General features: G+C 38.4%; 2 protein-coding genes across 4 annotated transcripts; one reads left to right on the top strand and one right to left on the bottom strand.

Moving 5' to 3' along the window:
* The first annotated feature begins 8,505 nt into the window (after positions 1-8,505).
* Positions 8,506-14,190, top strand: LOC121746522 (phosphatidylinositol/phosphatidylcholine transfer protein SFH8-like). 2 transcript variants are annotated; one of them, XM_042140400.1, is made up of 15 exons: positions 8,506-8,739; positions 8,861-8,994; positions 9,540-9,843; positions 10,629-10,728; positions 10,850-11,116; positions 11,218-11,295; positions 11,379-11,480; positions 11,577-11,626; positions 11,723-11,825; positions 11,908-12,003; positions 12,097-12,213; positions 12,720-12,846; positions 12,949-13,349; positions 13,694-13,768; positions 13,860-14,190. In XM_042140400.1, exons 2-15 carry the CDS (start codon positions 8,961-8,963, stop codon positions 13,878-13,880), a joined length of 1,875 nt encoding a protein of 624 aa, XP_041996334.1. In that variant the 5' UTR covers positions 8,506-8,739; positions 8,861-8,960; the 3' UTR covers positions 13,881-14,190. The 2 variants fall into 2 exon arrangements, with proteins under 2 accessions (XP_041996334.1, XP_041996335.1); XM_042140401.1 differs by having other exon boundaries at positions 8,507-8,739; positions 12,100-12,213.
* A 210-nt stretch (positions 14,191-14,400) lies between these two features.
* LOC121746523 (phosphatidylinositol/phosphatidylcholine transfer protein SFH12-like) lies at positions 14,401-18,496 on the bottom strand. 2 transcript variants are annotated; one of them, XM_042140403.1, is made up of 14 exons: positions 18,275-18,496; positions 17,813-17,888; positions 17,315-17,576; positions 16,979-17,078; positions 16,630-16,896; positions 16,470-16,547; positions 16,281-16,382; positions 16,145-16,194; positions 15,961-16,060; positions 15,769-15,870; positions 15,577-15,678; positions 15,212-15,383; positions 14,746-15,137; positions 14,401-14,648 (listed from the first exon to the last, which is right to left on the bottom strand). In XM_042140403.1, the coding sequence occupies exons 2-14, from the start codon at positions 17,844-17,846 to the stop codon at positions 14,562-14,564; spliced, it is 1,848 nt and encodes a 615-aa protein (XP_041996337.1). In that variant the 5' UTR covers positions 17,847-17,888; positions 18,275-18,496; the 3' UTR covers positions 14,401-14,561. The 2 variants fall into 2 exon arrangements, with proteins under 2 accessions (XP_041996337.1, XP_041996336.1); XM_042140402.1 differs by lacking the exon at positions 18,275-18,496 and adding an exon at positions 18,152-18,246.
* Positions 18,497-18,713: the final 217 nt, after the last annotated feature.

Below are 18,713 nucleotides of genomic sequence, written 5' to 3'. Positions count from 1 at the left end.
AAGCCACTTTCTGGGAAAGGGGTGCGTGCTAATGGTGTGCTGGAGTTGATCCACACAGATGTGTGTGGACCGTTTCCAACTCAAGCAAAAGGTGGTTATTCGTACTTCATTACTTTCACTGATGATTTGACAAGGTATGGATATGTGTATCTTATGAAACACAAATCTGAGGCCTTTGTGAAATTTAAAGAGTTTAAGTGTGAAGTTGAGAAACAACTTGGGAAAAGTATCAAGACTCTCCGATCAGATCGAGGAGGGGAATACTTGAGTCGGGAATTTCTTGATTACTTGAAATCACATGGAATTCAGTCAGACTGGACACCTCCTGGTACACCACAAATGAATGGAGTATCTGAAAGGAGAAACCGAACATTATTAGATATGGTTCGATCCATGATGAGTTTAGCTAGTCTTCCTTTATTCCTATGGGGTCATGCCTTACTAACGGCTATTTACATTCTAAATAGGGTTCCTTCTAAATCAGTCGAGAAAACACCATATGAGTTATGGTGTGGCAAGAAAGCAAGTCTTAACCATATCCGGACCTGGGGTTGTCCAGCTTTTGTTAAGAAAATGATGACTGATAAATTGGAAACCAAAAGTGAGAAATGTTATTTTGTGGGATATCCTAAAGAAACTAAAGGGTACGATTTCTACTGTCCTGAAAATCACAAGGTGATAACATCAAGGAATGTGACGTTCCTTGAAGACAATTATGTCTGCAAGGAACAAGGTCAAAATACAGTAGATCTTGAAGAAATTCAAGAACCACAAGTTAACAATGAGGATGAAGTATTATCCACTGGATTGGACAATAACTTAGTGGGAGTTTTTGATGATCTATTGGGAGGGGAAATTACTCTTAGAGAGGACCTTAGAGAGACTCTCGAAGGACCACCTCAAAACAATGAGATGCATCAAAGACAAGATGATACAATAGTTGCATCACCTCTACCTCAAGAAGATCATAGTGATATTCCTGAACCTTCTCACATACAGAATGAACAGCTTGAACCAGAGCAAAACCAACTCAATAGGCCTAGAAGGATTCGTCGTGCACCTGAGAGACTGAATCTAATGGTTGAGAACCAAGATGATGAAGTTGATTTAGATGATGATGAGCCTAAGACCTATACCGAGGCGGTGTCAGACACCGATCGAGAGAAGTGGCTTGAAGCCTTGATATCTGAAATGGACTCGATGTACTTCAACTTAGTCTGGGAACTAGTTGACTTGCCAGATGGGGTTTACCCCATAGGTTGCAAATGGATCTTCAAAAAGAAGAGAGATGCAGATGGCAAAGTACAAACCTACAAGGCTAGGTTAGTGGCAAAGGGTTATAGTCAGCGTGAAGGCATTGACTATGATGAAACCTTTTCGCCAGTTGCTAAGATCAAGTCCATTAGGATATTACTTGCAATTGTTGCATACTACAATTTCGACATTTGGCAAATGGATGTCAAAACCGCATTTCTCAATGGAGAATTAGAAGGCGATGTCTATATGACACAGCCAGAAGGTTTTGTATCGAAAGAAAGGCCGAATGCAGTGTGCAAGCTAAAGAAGTCCATCTATGGACTTAAGCAAGCTTCGAGGAGTTGGAATATTTGTTTTGACAGAACAATCAAATCGTTTGGTTTTGTCAGAAGCAAAGAGGACCCATGTGTTTATAGTAAACGCGAGAATGGAAACGTTGTCTTCCTCATCATATATGTTGATGACATCTTGATTATGGGAAGCGATCGTTCCATGATGCAATCCGTGAAAGAATGGTTGTCTAGTTTATGATGAAGGATCTGGGTGATGCTTCCTACATCCTTGGAATTAAGATCTATCGAGATAGACCAAATAGGATGTTAGGATTATCACAATCCACTTACATAGACAAGTTGCTAAGGCGCTTCTCAATGGAGAATTCTAAGAAAGGTTTTCTTCCTATGGGACATGGCATTGTATTGTCAAAGAAGGATTGTCCTTCTAATGACAAAGAAAGAGGCAACATGAAAAGGATCCCGTATGCTTCGGCTATAGGATCTATTATGTATGCCATGATTTCTACTAGGCCAGATGTGGCCTATGCGCTTAGCATGACAGGCAGATTTCAGCAAAATCCCGGTGAGGAACATTGGAAAACTGTTAAGACTATTCTTAAGTACCTTAGAAGGACTAAAGAATATTTCTTAGTCTATGGTGGACAACCAGAGTTATCAGTTACTGGGTACACTGATGCTAGTTTCCAAACAGACCATGACGACTATAAGTCTCAGTCTGGATATGTTTTTGTCCTCAATGGTGGAGCAGTGAGTTGGAATAGTTCCAAACAAGGTACAACTGCCGATTCCACCACCGAAGCCGAGTATATTGCTGCATCTGAAGCTGCCAAAGAAGCTGTTGCTTTGTTAGAGTTCGTTAAAGAACTGGGTGTCATTCCGAGTGCCAATAGTGCAATACCTTTGTATTGTGACAACACTGGTGCTGTTGCGCAAGCAAAAGAACCCAGAGCTACGAACAGGAACAAGCATGTTCCCAGAAGATATCATCTGATCAGAGAAATAATTGAAAGAGGCGACATAAAATTAGAAAGAGTACCCACTGATGATAATTTGGCTGATCCTTTCACCAAACCGTTATGTATAGCAAAACACAACAAGCACTTTGAGAGCTTAGGTGTTAAGCATCTTGGTAGATGGCTTTGAATCAGTGGGAGTTACAGTTTTATATGTCTTAGAAACATTTTGTGTTGAGACAATATTACTTGATCACATTATATGAAAATTTCAATTTCTATGGGTTTTGTGCACTTATTGGAATAATTGTTTTAAATGTTTGATTTTATTCTAAATATTTGTTCCCTTGAATTATGACTGTCGTTAATGGTGTGAGACATTAATGATATAGTATAATTCTAAAATAGCCCTAACCAATGATCATCAAGAATGGGATATTGATGATATGTTATAGGTTAGCATAGGGTTTGCATCACATTCTTCGAGAATGTAGTTGTTCTCACAACTATGAGATATTAGATACTCGTGATGGACACATGGTATACTTTGGAGAGTATTGGTATACCCTACTATTAAACTGTTTTGTTAAGTGTCTACAGTTTATTAGTACATGAAGTATGTAATAGTCCTTGGATCTGAGGTCATTACACATTTTGTTTGTTGAGTGGTGTGCTTTGATCTTGTCCAATGCTTTGCCTCCCAAAGGAGGATTGAGACACGGACTTGTGTTGGGTACATCATAAGATAAATGGACATGGTAGTTGAGCCAAGAATGAGATTCATTCCTCGATTAGAATTTCGAGAGAACACTCAAATTCTCTATATTACTTGACCATTAAGTCATTGGCCAATGCAAAGATATATTTAATTAAAGTAATTGAATATGATCGAATGGGTCATTTAATAAAGATGAGATAAAGTGATTGAGCTATTTGGATGACACATGACAAATCTTAGGCTCAATCGGGTGGTTCGTGAATGAAAGGATATTACTATAAACTTTGTGTAAAGGTTTGTTTACCGAATTCACGTAAACGTCCGTCATATATCGAGCTACGCTGCCAACGCAGTCTAGGAGTTTTGTGCAGACTTCGATTAGATCGTCGTCGATAATGGGGGCCTAAAGGGTCACACTATAAGTGTATTTTGATCCGCTCAAGGGTACAAAGTTGGAACTGCGTATTATATCTAATGCTAGTCCAAGTGGGAGATTGAAAGGATATGGACTAGATTAGATTAATATGAATTAAATAATTATAGTTGGGCTACAATTATAATTAGTCCATAAGCCCAACAATCATGAAACCCTAATGACTCTTTGTCTATATATATGGTTATTTATTCTCCATTGTGGGGGAAGAGAAATAGCGTAACATTAGAGAGAAAATACGTAAAGCTCTGTAGAGAGAATTCCTAGCTTTCTTCTACGGAGCAATTGTACCGGGATAGTTCCTGCATCGGATTGGATTGCACGTGGACCTCGATAGTAGTGGATTCAACTTGCAGGATTCAATCGAAGAAGAACAACACAACAAGTAAGATTTAGTTCCGTTGTGTGTTACGTGCTCAACTTGCAATATGATTATGAATCTAGATCTGTTATTCTTGTCTGCAATTTCCGCTGCGCTCATTAGATGAATACAAGAATTACCAACTCTCTCGCTTCCGTCGACTGTCGAGTCTGGGAACTGCCCACGAAGGGCTCCCACTCAATTCACGAAGAGCTGCTCTTCTGCGTCAGGCAAGCTGCCCAGTTCGTTAGCCTGGGCTACCGACGCAGCTTGGCCAGCCAGCGACGATCGAACTGCCGGCATAGCTGTTGATGTTCAGCTTCGCGCAAACTGCCCAGCTCGGGAGCTTGGGCTGCCGACGCAGACAGCCCAGCTTGACTTCACCGCACGCACGCTGCTGTACGCGTCGCACAAACTGCCCAGCCTTAAGGCTTGGGCTGCCGATGCATTCAGCCCAGCGTGCCACGCTCCGCAGCTTCCCGTCGTAACCGCACCTGCTGTGCTGCGTCGCACAAACTGCCCAGTACGTAGGCTTGGGCTGTCGACGCAGCCTGCCCAGCGTGCGATTTGATTCAAATCACGCACATGATGCACGAATTGATTCATGATTTATTAATTACCATGTAATCATTACATATATCAATAATAAATCATACATATCATCATTACATAGAGGTTTTGAACAAAAAAATGCGAATTATAATGAGAATCGGTTGATTCTTGAACAGCCATAATATCCACGCAATTTGATAAAACCATCGCATATGTAATTGACATCTTGCATTCAAACAATTCACCTTACATGAAATTAATCCACATAATCAGAGCCAAAAACTGGCTCTGATACCAATTGTTGGGGTTTTGGAGCCCCTTGCACAGCGGAAGACTTGTACAAAACAAATAAATCAGACGTAGGATCTATTTGACAGATTATGGGATTAATCAATTCACATGTTAACACATAATTGCATGCTAGAACGCAAATAATTCATGCTCATAGAATATAAATCCTAAACATGAATTCTACGGTTTAGAGTTACCGATTTGATTCTCCAAAGAATCGTCGATTGCTTGCGCCTTCTCCACGATGATCTTCAATACTAGACCACAAATCTTCTGACTGGTGTCCCGAACTGTATCTCGACATCAGGGTGGGCTGATCTTATCGAAACACTATGACTCGAATAAAGAAGACAGATCTTTCTCACGGAGGAGAGCTGAAAAACTCACGGAGGAGAAACTAAGAGAATTTTCGAGCTCCTCTTAATAATAGAGGGGACGAAAATTATCTCTCTAAAATTGATTATTTCTCTGTCTCTTTTATTCTCCTATTTATAATAGTTCATATTGGGCCCAGTCAGGGATCTATGGAAGATTTTGGATATGGGCTCCCCCAATTAGCTTTTTACTAATTAAATTGAACCCACAATTTAATATAAGCTTATATTGGAATATTACGAGCAGCCACTACAGACGTAATATTGACCTCCCCATCCAAATCCAAAATTACAAGTAATCCGAGTTTCCATTTTGTTTATTATTATTTATTTCTCGCGCTTAAGATAGAAATGTCCATTAATTAATTAAAGTCTGCTATGGACTTAATTAATTAACATCTTATTAATTCCAAGAGTGGACTTAGCAAGAAACACTTATTTATTAGTCATGGAATAATTAAATTCCAACTGGTCAGTTTCCGAATAATAAAACCTTGTTCAAGCTCCTCTTGAGGACATTATCAAACGAGACTCACCTCGCGCACGATTCAACATAAAAGCAATCCTAGCACCGCTAGATAATGATCACCACTACCCAATATACCTGGATCGTTGGGTGACGAAAAACCCGCACCTTTGGTAAGTCAAAGTAGTAGATACTCAATATCGTATGCTCAATGCTAACGTACATTGATTAAGAAATAGATATTTATCAAGACCTCGTCTTTCAGTAGATAGCATAAAGACACGTCTTGCTGTTAGATCCATTCAGTGCTATACCACACCAACGTCATCTTATTTCAATAAGGCTTAGAAATAATCGGACTGACATTGCAACCTTTCACGATAGGTAGCCAAAGCCTATCTAGGTTGTGAAATTCTTCTTTTTCTTTTGCAAAGCATTGCATAGAACCGACTGTAGTTACCTTAAAGTGGACGACGCCCACAATCAGTCTACTAAGCAAAAGACTTAGGCTTTGTTTACTTCTTATGCATTTAAATGTTTATAAAACATCTTATAAACGCACAAGCAAACACAATGTAATAATATACTGATTCTATTCGTGCGAAATGCTCGAATAATACTGAATCGGGTCAAAAGTGGATTGTAGAGTTTTTTTCGTACACAAGCAAGATTCTATTAGTGCGAACTCGCTCGAAACATGCTTTTCAGTATACTAAACCTAACAGCTTCTTCATCAACCCATGTACGGAAAACTCAGAGATGTGGTCGTCGGAAGACGGTTGATTGAATTGAATTGGCCTCCAATATGAAACTGTGTTTTTTGTGTATGGCATTGCAAATCTCTAAACTTAACTTAATCATTTTTTTTGTAAATCACATACAGTCTGTGTCTCTACCCTTTAATACTTGGGTTGCTACTCCTTTTTGTTTGTTTTTGCCCATGGACTAGTAAAGGGATGTGCAGACTAATGATGATTTTGGTATGCATTTATGTAGGATTGCATACATAAGTTAGGAGTACCTCGTATGTACTTAAACCTTCTACTTGATATGCTATTATTTTGTGGTATCCACTACCTCTCACATCTCAGATGACTATTAGTACGAAGTATGGTATTATTTTGCGTTGTACTCTTTGCCATCTACTACATCTGATATTAATATTAGTACCCAATTTGTTATTATTTTTTGTATTGTCATAGTTTGTGCAGTAGATTTGATATTAGTTTCGTATGACATGTGATATTAACTATCAGTAGCCAATTTGATATTATTTTCATATACTGCATCTGAAATTATTTATGTATAAGATCAGGCGTTAAGACGCATTGGATTCATCTATCTTCCAACTTCCAACTTCCAACTAACTCATTTAATGATACCCCATCAACCAATATAAAAACCTGCACAACTAAATACATACGCCTCAACACAACACAATAGAGACTACCACAAATCCAAATCCAGTCGTTGGTGGAAAATTGTCTGACGAAAAGTTGAGAAGTATCTAAAGCGACCCCAAAATGCAAACGAAACGAAGCCGACACTATCCAAAACTGAGTTTTGTTTCTCAGCACTGGTCTCAGAAACTGCTGCCAATGTCACAGTTGTCTCAAGCTCAACTATGACAGCGACGTCGAACAATCAACACCCATTCGAATGGGCAATGGAATGGGAACAATGGGTGGAAGATGTCGAACAAAATCCATTCGAGTAGATGTCCAACAACATCAATTTAAGTAGGATTTCCAACATGATCTGTCTCATTAGCCACTATATTATTACTAGGTACGATTAGTTTTATTTTTAGATTTCGTGTATTACCACACGTCAGACCTGTCGAATGAAAATTTAAATGCCCATTTTCATACTTCTACTTCATACAACGTTAATTTCATAGTGCATCAAATAAAATTTCAAATCAAATTTTCATTCACTACAACATCAGAAACTTCAAACTTCATAAAATTTGATTGTTATAGACCTTAGAAAACGCATAATCAAATTAAATTGACGGCAATCAAAATTTTCCCCAATAATCACGTACTGCAATCTAGTTATCAAAACACTTGCTCAAACCCACGATGATGGATACAAATGAAACAAACAACGGAAACCCAACAAATCAAAGAAATCAACTTCGTCCTCTCCTCCAACCAACCCCACCTTCACGCCGATTCTGCCCAACCAAATCAAAAACCGCACACTTCGGATAACACCACCATAAATAAACCTTGCAACATTTCATTTGCTTTCTTGTTACCGGCGACTGTTGCGGAGGAAACCAGAGGAAGAAGAAGGGAAGAAAGATAGAGGAGAGAAGGTGTAAAGAGAGAGAAATATACAGTCACGCATCAATTACACCACCTGCACAACTGACACCATTGAAAAGTCAAAATTTTGAAATGTCCAAATTGCTCAAACCCTCAAAAGGATATTTTCGTCTGAAAACAGTGCAAAATGACCAATTTCGAGATAAACCCATAATCTAGGGACCATTAAATGCATAAATAAACTTATTTTTTTCAAATAAACTAGTTTTTGGTTGTACAAAAATATTTGTTGATATTAATTTGTTAAATAATAGGCAAAAATTATAATTTCTTGACCATTTTTTAGCACATTTATTTGGGAAAATAAGATTACAATATAAAAATAGTAATGATCAAATTTATGAAGTCAACAATTTAAAATATAGAAGCTAAATCATTGAATAAAAAAAAGAGAATCGAAAGGCCGACCGACACAGTCTTCAAGTAAAAACACAAAAGAAATAAAAGCACGCGCTCTACCATGTGGCATTAATATTCAAGGGCTCCATTCTCTCAATTCTTCTAACCCAAGAATACTACTGTACGAATAATGATGACTTAATCACTGCTGGCCTTTGCCGTTTTGATCAAATTCCTCTTGCCACGCCCCACTATACACCTAAAAGTCGCCGTTGCTAAATTATCCGGCGATTTGCGGACTACGCCTTTTGTGGATATTTGAGAATTTTTGTTACTTTTCGGATTTTCTTGCTCTAACTTTTCGAGGTTTGCGTTTTGCTCCAATTGAGCTTTCTCTCACTTGATTTCTCGATCTGCTGCAAAATTTGAGCTGCTCTAGATTTTTGTTTACTTTACTGAATTGATGTTTTTTTTCCTTGGGGTGAAGAAATCCTGGGGTTTCAGTGCAGAGAGAGTCGGGATAATTGATTAGTTGTTCAATTGGTGCCATAATCTTCAAGAACTAGCTGCGTTGATCGAAATTGAAGATGTCTGGGCCTTTGGATCGATTCGCCAGGCCTTGTAAGTGAAATTGTGTTCAATCTCTTGATGTTCCATCTGCATTTGGAGATTATTACTTACGATTTTTTTCTGTTTGTGATTTTTTTATGTTTGTCTGTTAAATGTATGTGAAGATTACAATTTCTTGCGCTGTGTATGATTTATTAGTGGCAAAATTTGTGAGATTTTGGTTGGTTAAGTTTGGTTTCTATAAGAATGTGAAATTTAACTTGTCTGTTTGAAATTACGACCGCGGTTTTTCAGTTTTTTGCTTTTATTTTTAAAAATTGAAGAAAATAGAGCGGTTGGTTTTGATACCTAGACCTCTCTGCATATTGTCAGTTGGGTTAAGCCGTTAAGGTAATTCCTGTTTTTTAAAGTCCAATTCCTGGTTTTGATTCAGTTTCTGGACTGATGGAGTTTTGTTTTTTCCTTAAGCATTAATATCATTGAGAAATGTACTAATCACATCAGGGAAGCTCAAAATTACTACATGATTTGTACTGCCCTTTTATATTTTCCAGATGAGTCTTCACATGTATATCTAATTGCTTCTTGTTGAACAGGCTTTGAGGGTTCTTCTGGTAACGACGAGAGAAGAGAAAGAAAGTCTGACTTTGAAAATTCTGAGGATGAAAGGAAGACGAGAATGGGCTCCTTCAAAAAGAAAGCACTCAACGCATCTTCTAAGTTTAAGCATTCTCTCAAGAAGAAGAGCAGTAGAAGAAAGAGTGATGGCAGAGTCAGTTCTGTTTCAATTGAAGATATCCGGGATGCGGAGGAACTACAAGCTGTTGAGTCATTTAGACAAGCCTTGATATTGGATGAGTTGCTACCAGAGAAGTTTGATGATTACCATATGATGCTTAGGTAGTCACTTTTCTGTTTCCTTCGTAATTTAACTTATCAAGTAAAATCTGAATTTGCATGCTAGGTGAGGAATTTTGATAAAGGAAAAGATCTTTCACTTATTGTCATCCACTTTGAATGCCTTTATTTTGGGTAATTGATTATATTGACAATACATAAGAATGAGTATTTGAAGGATAACACGATCAAACAATCGCAAAAGTGTTTATTCCATCGAGGTAATATGTTGCGGGGTAGTGTTTATAAATGGAAATGGACTAAGTTTAGTGGACGTACCAAAATGGCAAAAATTTAGGTGAAGGGAGTATTATCTTTATCTATCAAAGCTATCACCAAAAATGAATATCTCCTGATTCCCAAGATATCTAGGAAGAGTGCTTAATCTTATTTACTGAAAATTAAAGCTAATATTAACTGCATCTCTGCATGCATACATGCCATCCATTTTTACTAAATATACTACCAACATTTACAGAACATCCTAGTCCAAACTCCAAAACTGTTTGCCTACACATTTGAGTAGAAGTAAGTTTTTGGACACCCACATTCTTTTTCTCTAAGGGAATCTTTGAACTACTCAATATTATGATTGGCAAGATTATCTTTTAAAGAATGTCTGGTATGGTTCCTTGGATTCAGGCTAGGACTGTTCGATATTTTCCTAAGGTTTTTCAAGGCTATAGGATAGTTTGATGGAAGTTCTTTCTTATTCGCTAAATCCTACTTCTTTCACCATTTGATAACTCGTCAACTTTCTCATAACACTTTTGACATTGTGCATGTAGGTTTCTGAAAGCAAGGAAATTTGATATTGAAAAGTCCAAGCAAATGTGGGCTGACATGATACAATGGAGGAAAGATTTTGGCGTTGACACTATTGCAGTGGTAACAAGACCCATAAATTTTCATCATATCTGCATGCAACTTGGCCACCTTGTTTCTATTTCACATTAAGCATTAATCCTTTATTTTTGTGGGTTCTGTTCACCATCTTCCTTTTCATCAGGATTTTGATTTTCAAGAGGTAAATGAAGTATTGAAGTATTATCCCCATGGATATCATGGAGTTGACAAAGAGGGACGGCCTATATACATTGAGAGGCTAGGGAAAGTCGATCCAAACAAACTTATGCAAGTGACCACGATGGACCGTTACATAAGGTACCACGTGAAAGAATTTGAAAGAAGCTTTGCCATTAAGTTTCCAGCTTGCACCATTGCTGCCAAACGGCACATTGACTCGAGCACAACAATTTTGGATGTTCATGGTGTGGTAAGTTGGGCACGTCCAGTGCTTCAATTATCATGACATCTGAGTTGGTTGTCCTTTTTCTACTCAAGGGGTTTACCTTACCATCTGTTAATGTTCCCCAGGGTTTGAAAAACTTTACCAAGAGTGCAAGGGACCTCATTACACGACTCCAGAAGATTGATGGTGACAATTATCCTGAAGTAAATTCCTGCATAATTGACTTGCTTTATTTCTGATATTTTATGTGGTTTTAGCTATTAATTTATATGTCTCTTCATTGCAGACACTCCATCAAATGTTTATCATCAATGCTGGGCCTGGTTTTAGGCTGCTTTGGAATACTGTAAAGAATTTCATCGATCCCAGGACTGCCACAAAGATTCATGTAGTTCTTACTTCTTTTCATCCTTAATATCAATTATGCTTTGCTGAGAGACTTGTTGTAACTTAAGGTTCTCTCTGTTTGTTGTGTTTGGCCCAGGTTCTTGGAAATAAATACCTTAACAAGTTGCTTGAAATCATAGATGCAAGGTGAAAGGGGTGGAAATTACATTTTCTTTGTTTTGATTGTTACTAACATTGATGTTCCTTTATAAAGACTCTTCTCATATTTTTTTGCATCTGCAGTCAACTGCCTGATTTCTTGGGAGGAACATGTACTAGCTGTGCAGATCAAGGGGGTTGCTTGCGCTCTGATAATGGCCCATGGAAGAATCCTGAGATTTTGAAGGTTCTCGCTTTCGCATGACTGCTTACTTGTGTTGGTCTAACATATTGATTAAGATGGTTAACAGCAAGAATTTGCTTTGCAGATGGTGCTTAATGGTGAAGCACGACGTGCCAGGCAGGTTGTGAAAATCATCAATAGTGATGGCAAGGTAGTATATGCAAAGCCGCAATACTCCATGGTATGACCGCTACCATTTTCTAATTTTTTGATATATATTGTTCTTGAGACATTTGATATGAGCTGATATATCTTATATTTATGGTTTTGTTAGCAGTTAAAAGGCAGTGATACTTCAACGGCAGAGTCTGGATCTGAAGCTGAAGATATAGCTTCACCAAAAGCCACTAGGAGTTACTCACACCTTCGTTTGACTCCAGTCCGTGAGGAGGTGCAGTTAATTCTATCTTTCTATCTTAATTGTTCTTTTTGACAGTCGCAACAAAAAAGGAAGGAGACATACTATTTGTGAACTCTCTAATATTATTATGTTAGTGGTAGGCCTTGGAAATTTCGAAGTCTGCCTCATGGCCCTCAGTAATGAAATTATATGGGCAGTAAACCATTATCAGCTATGTAGGTCTGACCAATCATAAATGCACCCCCCACCAATTCTACTATCTAATGTTTTACTAATAAATAAATCCGAATTTCTTTGATTCTGGTAACTGGAACAAATTTCTTTTGATTTCGCCCTATTTATATATGTCATTTTAATTATCTCTGTAAACGCTTATCAATTTGGAGATAACTTTATCGAGAATGTCAGGAAGAAGTGTCACTTATGATAACAAGAATGTTAAAGGGAATGTAACCAAAAACATATACTTTTCGTTGTAATTTTCCTCATAATAGCTCTCCATTATGATTTGAAGGAACATTTGATTTGTTTTTCAGGCCAAGGCTATTGGAACAGCTGGGTATGCTGGTCAGTTCCCAGGTTATGACGAATATGTTCCCATGGTTGACAAGGCTGTTGATTCTGGGTGGAAGAAGTCCCCTCAAAAGCTTTATGTTCCAAAAGGTTTGTTGCAACTGGTTTGGAAGCACACCATACTTTATGACCGTTCTTTAACATGTATCAGGCTTTGCCTAGAGATGCTAATCTGTTTTTAACTCATTTCAGAGATAAAAGCACCTGAAAACTCTCAAAAGGTGCCAGAAGGTGTTTGTGCTCGTCTTGTGGCAACTCTTATGGCTTTCTTTATGACACTTTTCATGTTCTTCCTCTCAATATCATCACGTGTTACCAAGAAACTTCCGGATGCATCACCCAATGAGCAACCCACTCAGGAATTCTCTTTTGATGCTATTGCAAAGGAGGAGTTTAGGCCACCATCTCCTACCCCATCGTTTACAGAGGCAGAACTCTTGTCAACCGTTGTTAAGAGATTGGGTGAGCTCGAAGAGAAAGTCATCACTCTTGAAGCAAAACCGTCTGAGATGCCATATGAGAAAGAAGAACTGCTGAATGCTGCTGTTTACCGTGTGGATGCCCTAGAAGCAGAGTTAATCGCAACCAAAAAGGTCTTATTCATTACAACTCCATATTTCTGACGGATCTTTATATATCCTTCCTGAGTTGGTAAAAAATTATCTTTATGGCTAGAGAGGTTTAACTAGTTTGGAAAATCATGAACTGCCCCTTGATTTTATGCGAAAACTGTGACCTCAAGAGCCGAACATTATTTTTTGCTTATGGTACACCATGCCTTATTAGCTTCCTTGTCTGGTTTAAATCACCAATGGAGTCTAATTTCATTGTCAGCCTAGGAGACCAAGTCTTGCTACGATTATCATGTGTTTTGAACAGTCTTTTCTTTTATGTATTTGAATTTAATAGAAAATTTCATATCCTTTCTTTCGAGCAGGCTCTGTATGAGGCTTTGATGAAACAAGAAGAACTGCTTGCTTATATAGACAGTCAAGAAGATGCCAAATTCCGGGTAAGTGAAGTCGATGCACAGTTGTCTTGAATTAACAGATAGACAACGGTTTGGTTGGTTCTAACACGCCTCTCGCTCGTTCTCTTTACAGAAAAAGAAGTTTTGCTGGTAAGCTGCATCATTTTGGAGATTTGATGGTTGAGTATGTCTTCGGCTGAATCGAGATGCTCACCACTACCACATTACCTTAATGCTTTTGAGTTGTGATTGAAGATGTGTATAATTCGTGGATGACGCATACCTTTTGTGTAACACACACCTAACATATATATACTTATATATTGATCTAAATCTTTTTTTTTTGGTGTGATTAAATATTTTCTAAAGAGATGTTTGTTTGAGTGATGTTTGAGACGCATGTATGTGAAATTATCTGAACTCAAACATTTTAAGAGTGGTATCTATGCTGAGTATTCTAAATACAAATTTGTCTATCTTCTTTTGACAAAATATTGAAGACTGACCTTTTTATAGATTCGAGTTTAAATTGTCAAAAAATAACACAAGGAGGAAGGATAATTATTACAGTTTGAGATGTATCTATGCTGGGGTCATTTTTTACAACCCACGCAATTCTTGAAAATTATTACAGTTTGAGATGTAGCCAAGAATCTCATTGCTAGCCAAGGACAAAAGCAACTGCGTGGTTTATTATGTTATAAACAACTAACAAGATTTTATTTTTAATAAGATTTTACTAAAAAAAATAATTAGCAAACTCCTTGTTGAGGATCAGCTGGTATCATATCTACAAGAACAATAACATTATTAATTATATTCACAGTTTCTGGAGTTAGAAAGCGAAGAACTTCTTCTTCTTCTTTTTCTTCTCGATGTAGGCGAGGAGCTCCTCTTGTTGCGTGAGAGATTGCTCGAGAGACTGTCCAACAACAAGACGCAGGCGCGATGAATTTGAGTATATGATGGAATGGCATTCGTAACGTTAAAAATGAGAAAACAGAAGAAAAAGAGGCAACCTTTTTGGCTTCTTGTAGCTCTTGCTCTAATGCATCGATACGAGTAATGGCGTTATTTAGCATCTCCTCTTTCTCAGGTGCCATAGTTGGGGGCTTCTGGCATTCTATGCTCATCTTCTCCTCCAACTCGTTCATGCGCTTCATCATGATCAAGTAATCTTCTCTGGAGACGCCTGCCTCTGGGGACTCGTAGACAGGTGCCCGGTTTTTCATCATGTCATCTGAGCCACGCATGGAGCTAGAGTAGAGAGTGGAATCCGTGAGTCTCCTAGGCATGTTGCGTGTCATACGGACCATTGTGACTACGCCCATGACAAAGGTCAGCACTCCGGTGAAGATCTGGTTGCTGAAGCCGTCCGCGTTCTTACAAGAATTGATGCCCGGGAAAAACTCTGCAGGCGGGTGTAGTAAGACAGATTTGATAGGTTATGAATTGTTAGCAAAACTTGAGATAAAGATTATGCACCTTTGACAAGCATGAGACTGTCTTGTTGTTTGTTTACTTTAGGCCAGGCTGCAATGGTCTTCTCGACCATGTGGACGTATTGATCTTGCTCTTGTGGGGCCGGTTCGGGCTGGGAACGGGATTGGGGGTAAGGATGGAGTTGGGGTGGTTGGTAGGGTTGGGATTCAACTACCTGCAGAAAATTCTTTCAAGTGTTAAAAATGGAATCATTGCTTGAGGTTTTAAGACAAAACTAGAAGTAATATGGTAGATATTTGAGTTCTTGAATATGGTAGATATTTGAGTTCTTGAATAACGACCATTAGTGGCTTCTTCGCTGGCCAAATTTAAAGCAACGAAAAACGGATTACATATTTGCTACTTGCCTCTTCATCAGGAGGAGACATCTGCTGCTGTGGCTGTGTAGTATTGTCATTCGAAGAAGTAGATCTGGGAGACTCGTTCTTCATGTCGAAAGACATGCTTTTCTTCACATGGCACGTGTCGTATATCAGCCTTAAATGATTTTAGATAAAGTTTGAAAAAGAAGACAAGGATCAACTCTTGAAACTTGGTACCTTGGACTTATTACCATTCTCATCCTCCGATATCGTTTTCTCATCCGCGGACGCAGAGGAGGTGCGCCTGTGCGCGCATTTGTGGTCACCGTTGCGCACCATCTTGAGATGAAAATCGAAATCATAGAATCTTAAGTTAGTTTTGATGTCATCTCAAGTGAAGAAGAACTGAAGATGACATCAAAAGAAAACCTTCATTATCTCGGGATCGTTCCAAGGGCCTCTATCGGAGACCATACAGCCACCCTTGTCAGCGCAGGCGCACGTCCCCCCCAAGAACTCCGGTAGCTCACTGATACAAGATCAAAATAATGTGACTGCTCTCTGTGGATTCCTCAAACGTTCGTTGCTTGAAAAGTTGAGTAGTAATATTTACCTTGCATCAATGACTTCAAGCAACTTGCTCTGGTATTTGTTACCAAGCACCTGAGATCAAGAAACACGCCAACTCGATTTTCATACCGTTGAGCTAAAGATCAAATGGAGACGAAAGCAGGGGGGATGTTGCTTACGTGGATCTTCGAAGTGGTCTTTGGGTCGAGGAATGACTTGACAGTGTTCCACAAGAGCCTAAAGCCAGATCCAGCGTTGATGATATACATTTGGAATAATGTCTACGAGATAAAATGGTAGTTAAGTCATAGAATAAGATCTCGGAGCTACAACCAAACAAGAAAACCTAAAGAATCCACATGTTGTACCTCAGGGTAGTTATCCCCATCAATCTTCTGAATGCTCTGAACGAGCTCCCTCGCAGACTTGGTGAAACTTTTCAGCCCCTGAAACGAAAAAAGGATTCGTTCGAGAGATCAAAGTAATAAAAATGGTTTATTTCTCAAATTTAGGTAGTTTGTTGCATACCACTCCTTGGACATCCAAGATGGTTGTGCTCTGATCAATATGCTTTTTGACTGAAATGGAGCAGGCCGGGAACTTATCGATGAAGGTCCTCTCGAACTCCTGAACATGGTATTTTAGGTAGCGTTCCATCGAGGTTACCTGCAAGAGCTTGGTTGAGTCAACCATACCGAGCCTTTCAATGTACACCGGCCTGCCCTCCTTGTCAACCCCGTGATGCCCTTGTGGGTAGTATTTAACCACCTCCTCTTTCTCAGTAAAATCGAAATCCTAGCAATCATATTCATATCAATGTCGATGTTAAGCTTAAAAAACTCGAGCCATTATGCAAAGGGTCGTAATCAACAGTTACCTCCATAATGGTGTCAGAACCGAAGTCCTTCCTCCACTGAAGCATGTCGGACCACATTTGCTTCGATTTTTCAATATCAAATTTCCTGGCCTTCAAGAACCTGTTTGGAAACATGCATTGTGAACATTAAATGATCATATATTAAAAAATTAGACTTATTTTTCTCTTTTCGTTGCTCATTTTAACCTTGTAGTCATTCTTCGTTGTTGAACACATAGACAGATGTAGACGAGGCTAAAGTAGACGATTCAAAGAATCTTATCTCTATGTGATTTAAAGCTGTTAAATTAAGATGATCAGTCTCAAATTCTTCCAAGAAACAATATATGTTACTACCTTAGTAGCATATGAAAGTCGTCGTGTTTTGCAGGTAACAATTCCTCTAGAATGAGCGCCTGGCGAAAAGCATCCACAGACTGCGCTTCTTCAGCATCATGCTCGTCCTCGAGCACAACAGACATAACTCTGCTGCTCCGCCTGCCCTTTCTAGAAATCGAGTCCCTGAACTTGTTAGAGGCAGTGATTGCCGCCTTCTTGAAGGATCCGATCCTAGTCTTCTTATCGTCATCAAGATTGTCCGCATCAACCTTCTCCAGGCCTTTAACAAATTCCACCAACAATCAATCTCAAAAAATTCAACAATTACAATCACCCCCATTCCATTTTCACCTAATCTTAGATTTTCCACAACAAAACTTTCCATTCCGTCATATCTTCATATCATCAAATCAAACCATTATACCAAATTTATTAAACATCAAATTCATCCATACAAAGGCAAATGACATGAAAAATTGAATCAGGAATCCAACGAATTCGCAGAAAGCAACGTACTTTGATCCGAGGGGCGGTCTAAATGTCCCGACATCCCGGCTGCAGCAGCTTGATCAAGTTAGACAGCACCATAAATCTACAAATGGCAAAATGCACAAAAACTCATTGATTGCCTAATTATGCCTTTTACATTGACAATCAACATATATATCTTGAATTTATACAACATAACCTAACCTAATCAATGTTCAAATGCACAAATCCAATCAACCGACATAAATTGCTTCAACATTCACAACATGATCTAAACCGACTAATATTCTAACAGCATAACCAATATTTACAAGAAAAGATTGAAAATTTAACAAATGATTGAAAATATTAAAAGGAGAACATTACCGAATGGAAGATGTGTTTTTTAGTTTCAAAATTCTAAGGAAGGTGAAAAAGAGAGAGAGTGAGATATTGGAATTAGAGACAGAGAAAAGAGGGAGAGAGAAAAATTAGGAAGAAATTATTTACCTGTGGAAGTGGTTAGAGAGAGAATGTGAGAGGAGTCTCTCTAACCGAATTAGCTCCGAGAATTTGTGGCTACAAAAATCAATGGCTATCAATTATTCCACTAATTTCTTCAATCATTTCTTACACTACCATGTGACCTAGCCTACAAATTTTTGGAGATACATTATGCATCAATTTAATTGAAAATGAGAGAGAGAGAGCTGTTGTAAACTAGGAATCCGTCAACTATTCACTGTGTGTGTGTGTGAGAGAGAGAGAAGTGGAAGCCATGTCGGAATCCAGGCAGAGAATCCCACCACAATGAGGTAAGGACTGTTTCTGTTTATTTTCCCGCGAAAATTAGTTAAATACAGTACGGTAGCATTACTTTTATTTTTGAGGACTTTTCATCATATATTTTTTTTCCATAATCAAATAGTAGTGTTCAACTTTTTTATAA

Source organism: Salvia splendens, chromosome 9 (genome assembly GCF_004379255.2).
Source record: "Salvia splendens isolate huo1 chromosome 9, SspV2, whole genome shotgun sequence".
NCBI lineage: Eukaryota > Viridiplantae > Streptophyta > Magnoliopsida > Lamiales > Lamiaceae > Salvia > Salvia splendens.
This window is presented reverse-complemented; position numbering and strand designations above follow the sequence as displayed.

Bases quoted from the DNA above. Each gene is read 5' to 3' on its own strand.
- LOC121746522 (XM_042140400.1), top strand. From the start codon at position 8,961: ATGTCTGGGCCTTTGGATCGATTCGCCAGGCCTT. The intron at 8,995-9,539 runs GTAAGTGAAATT...CTTGTTGAACAG, and splicing joins GGATCGATTCGCCAGGCCTT to GCTTTGAGGGTTCTTCTGGT. The intron at 11,117-11,217 runs GTAAGTTGGGCA...AATGTTCCCCAG, and splicing joins TTTTGGATGTTCATGGTGTG to GGTTTGAAAAACTTTACCAA.
- LOC121746523 (XM_042140403.1), bottom strand. From the start codon at position 17,846: ATGTCGGGACATTTAGACCGCCCCTCGGATCAAA. The intron at 15,871-15,960 runs GTTTTCTTTTGA...TTTCATCTCAAG, and splicing joins ACGATCCCGAGATAATGAAG to ATGGTGCGCAACGGTGACCA. The intron at 14,649-14,745 runs GTTGCCTCTTTT...GTTGTTGGACAG, and splicing joins AGCTACAAGAAGCCAAAAAG to TCTCTCGAGCAATCTCTCAC.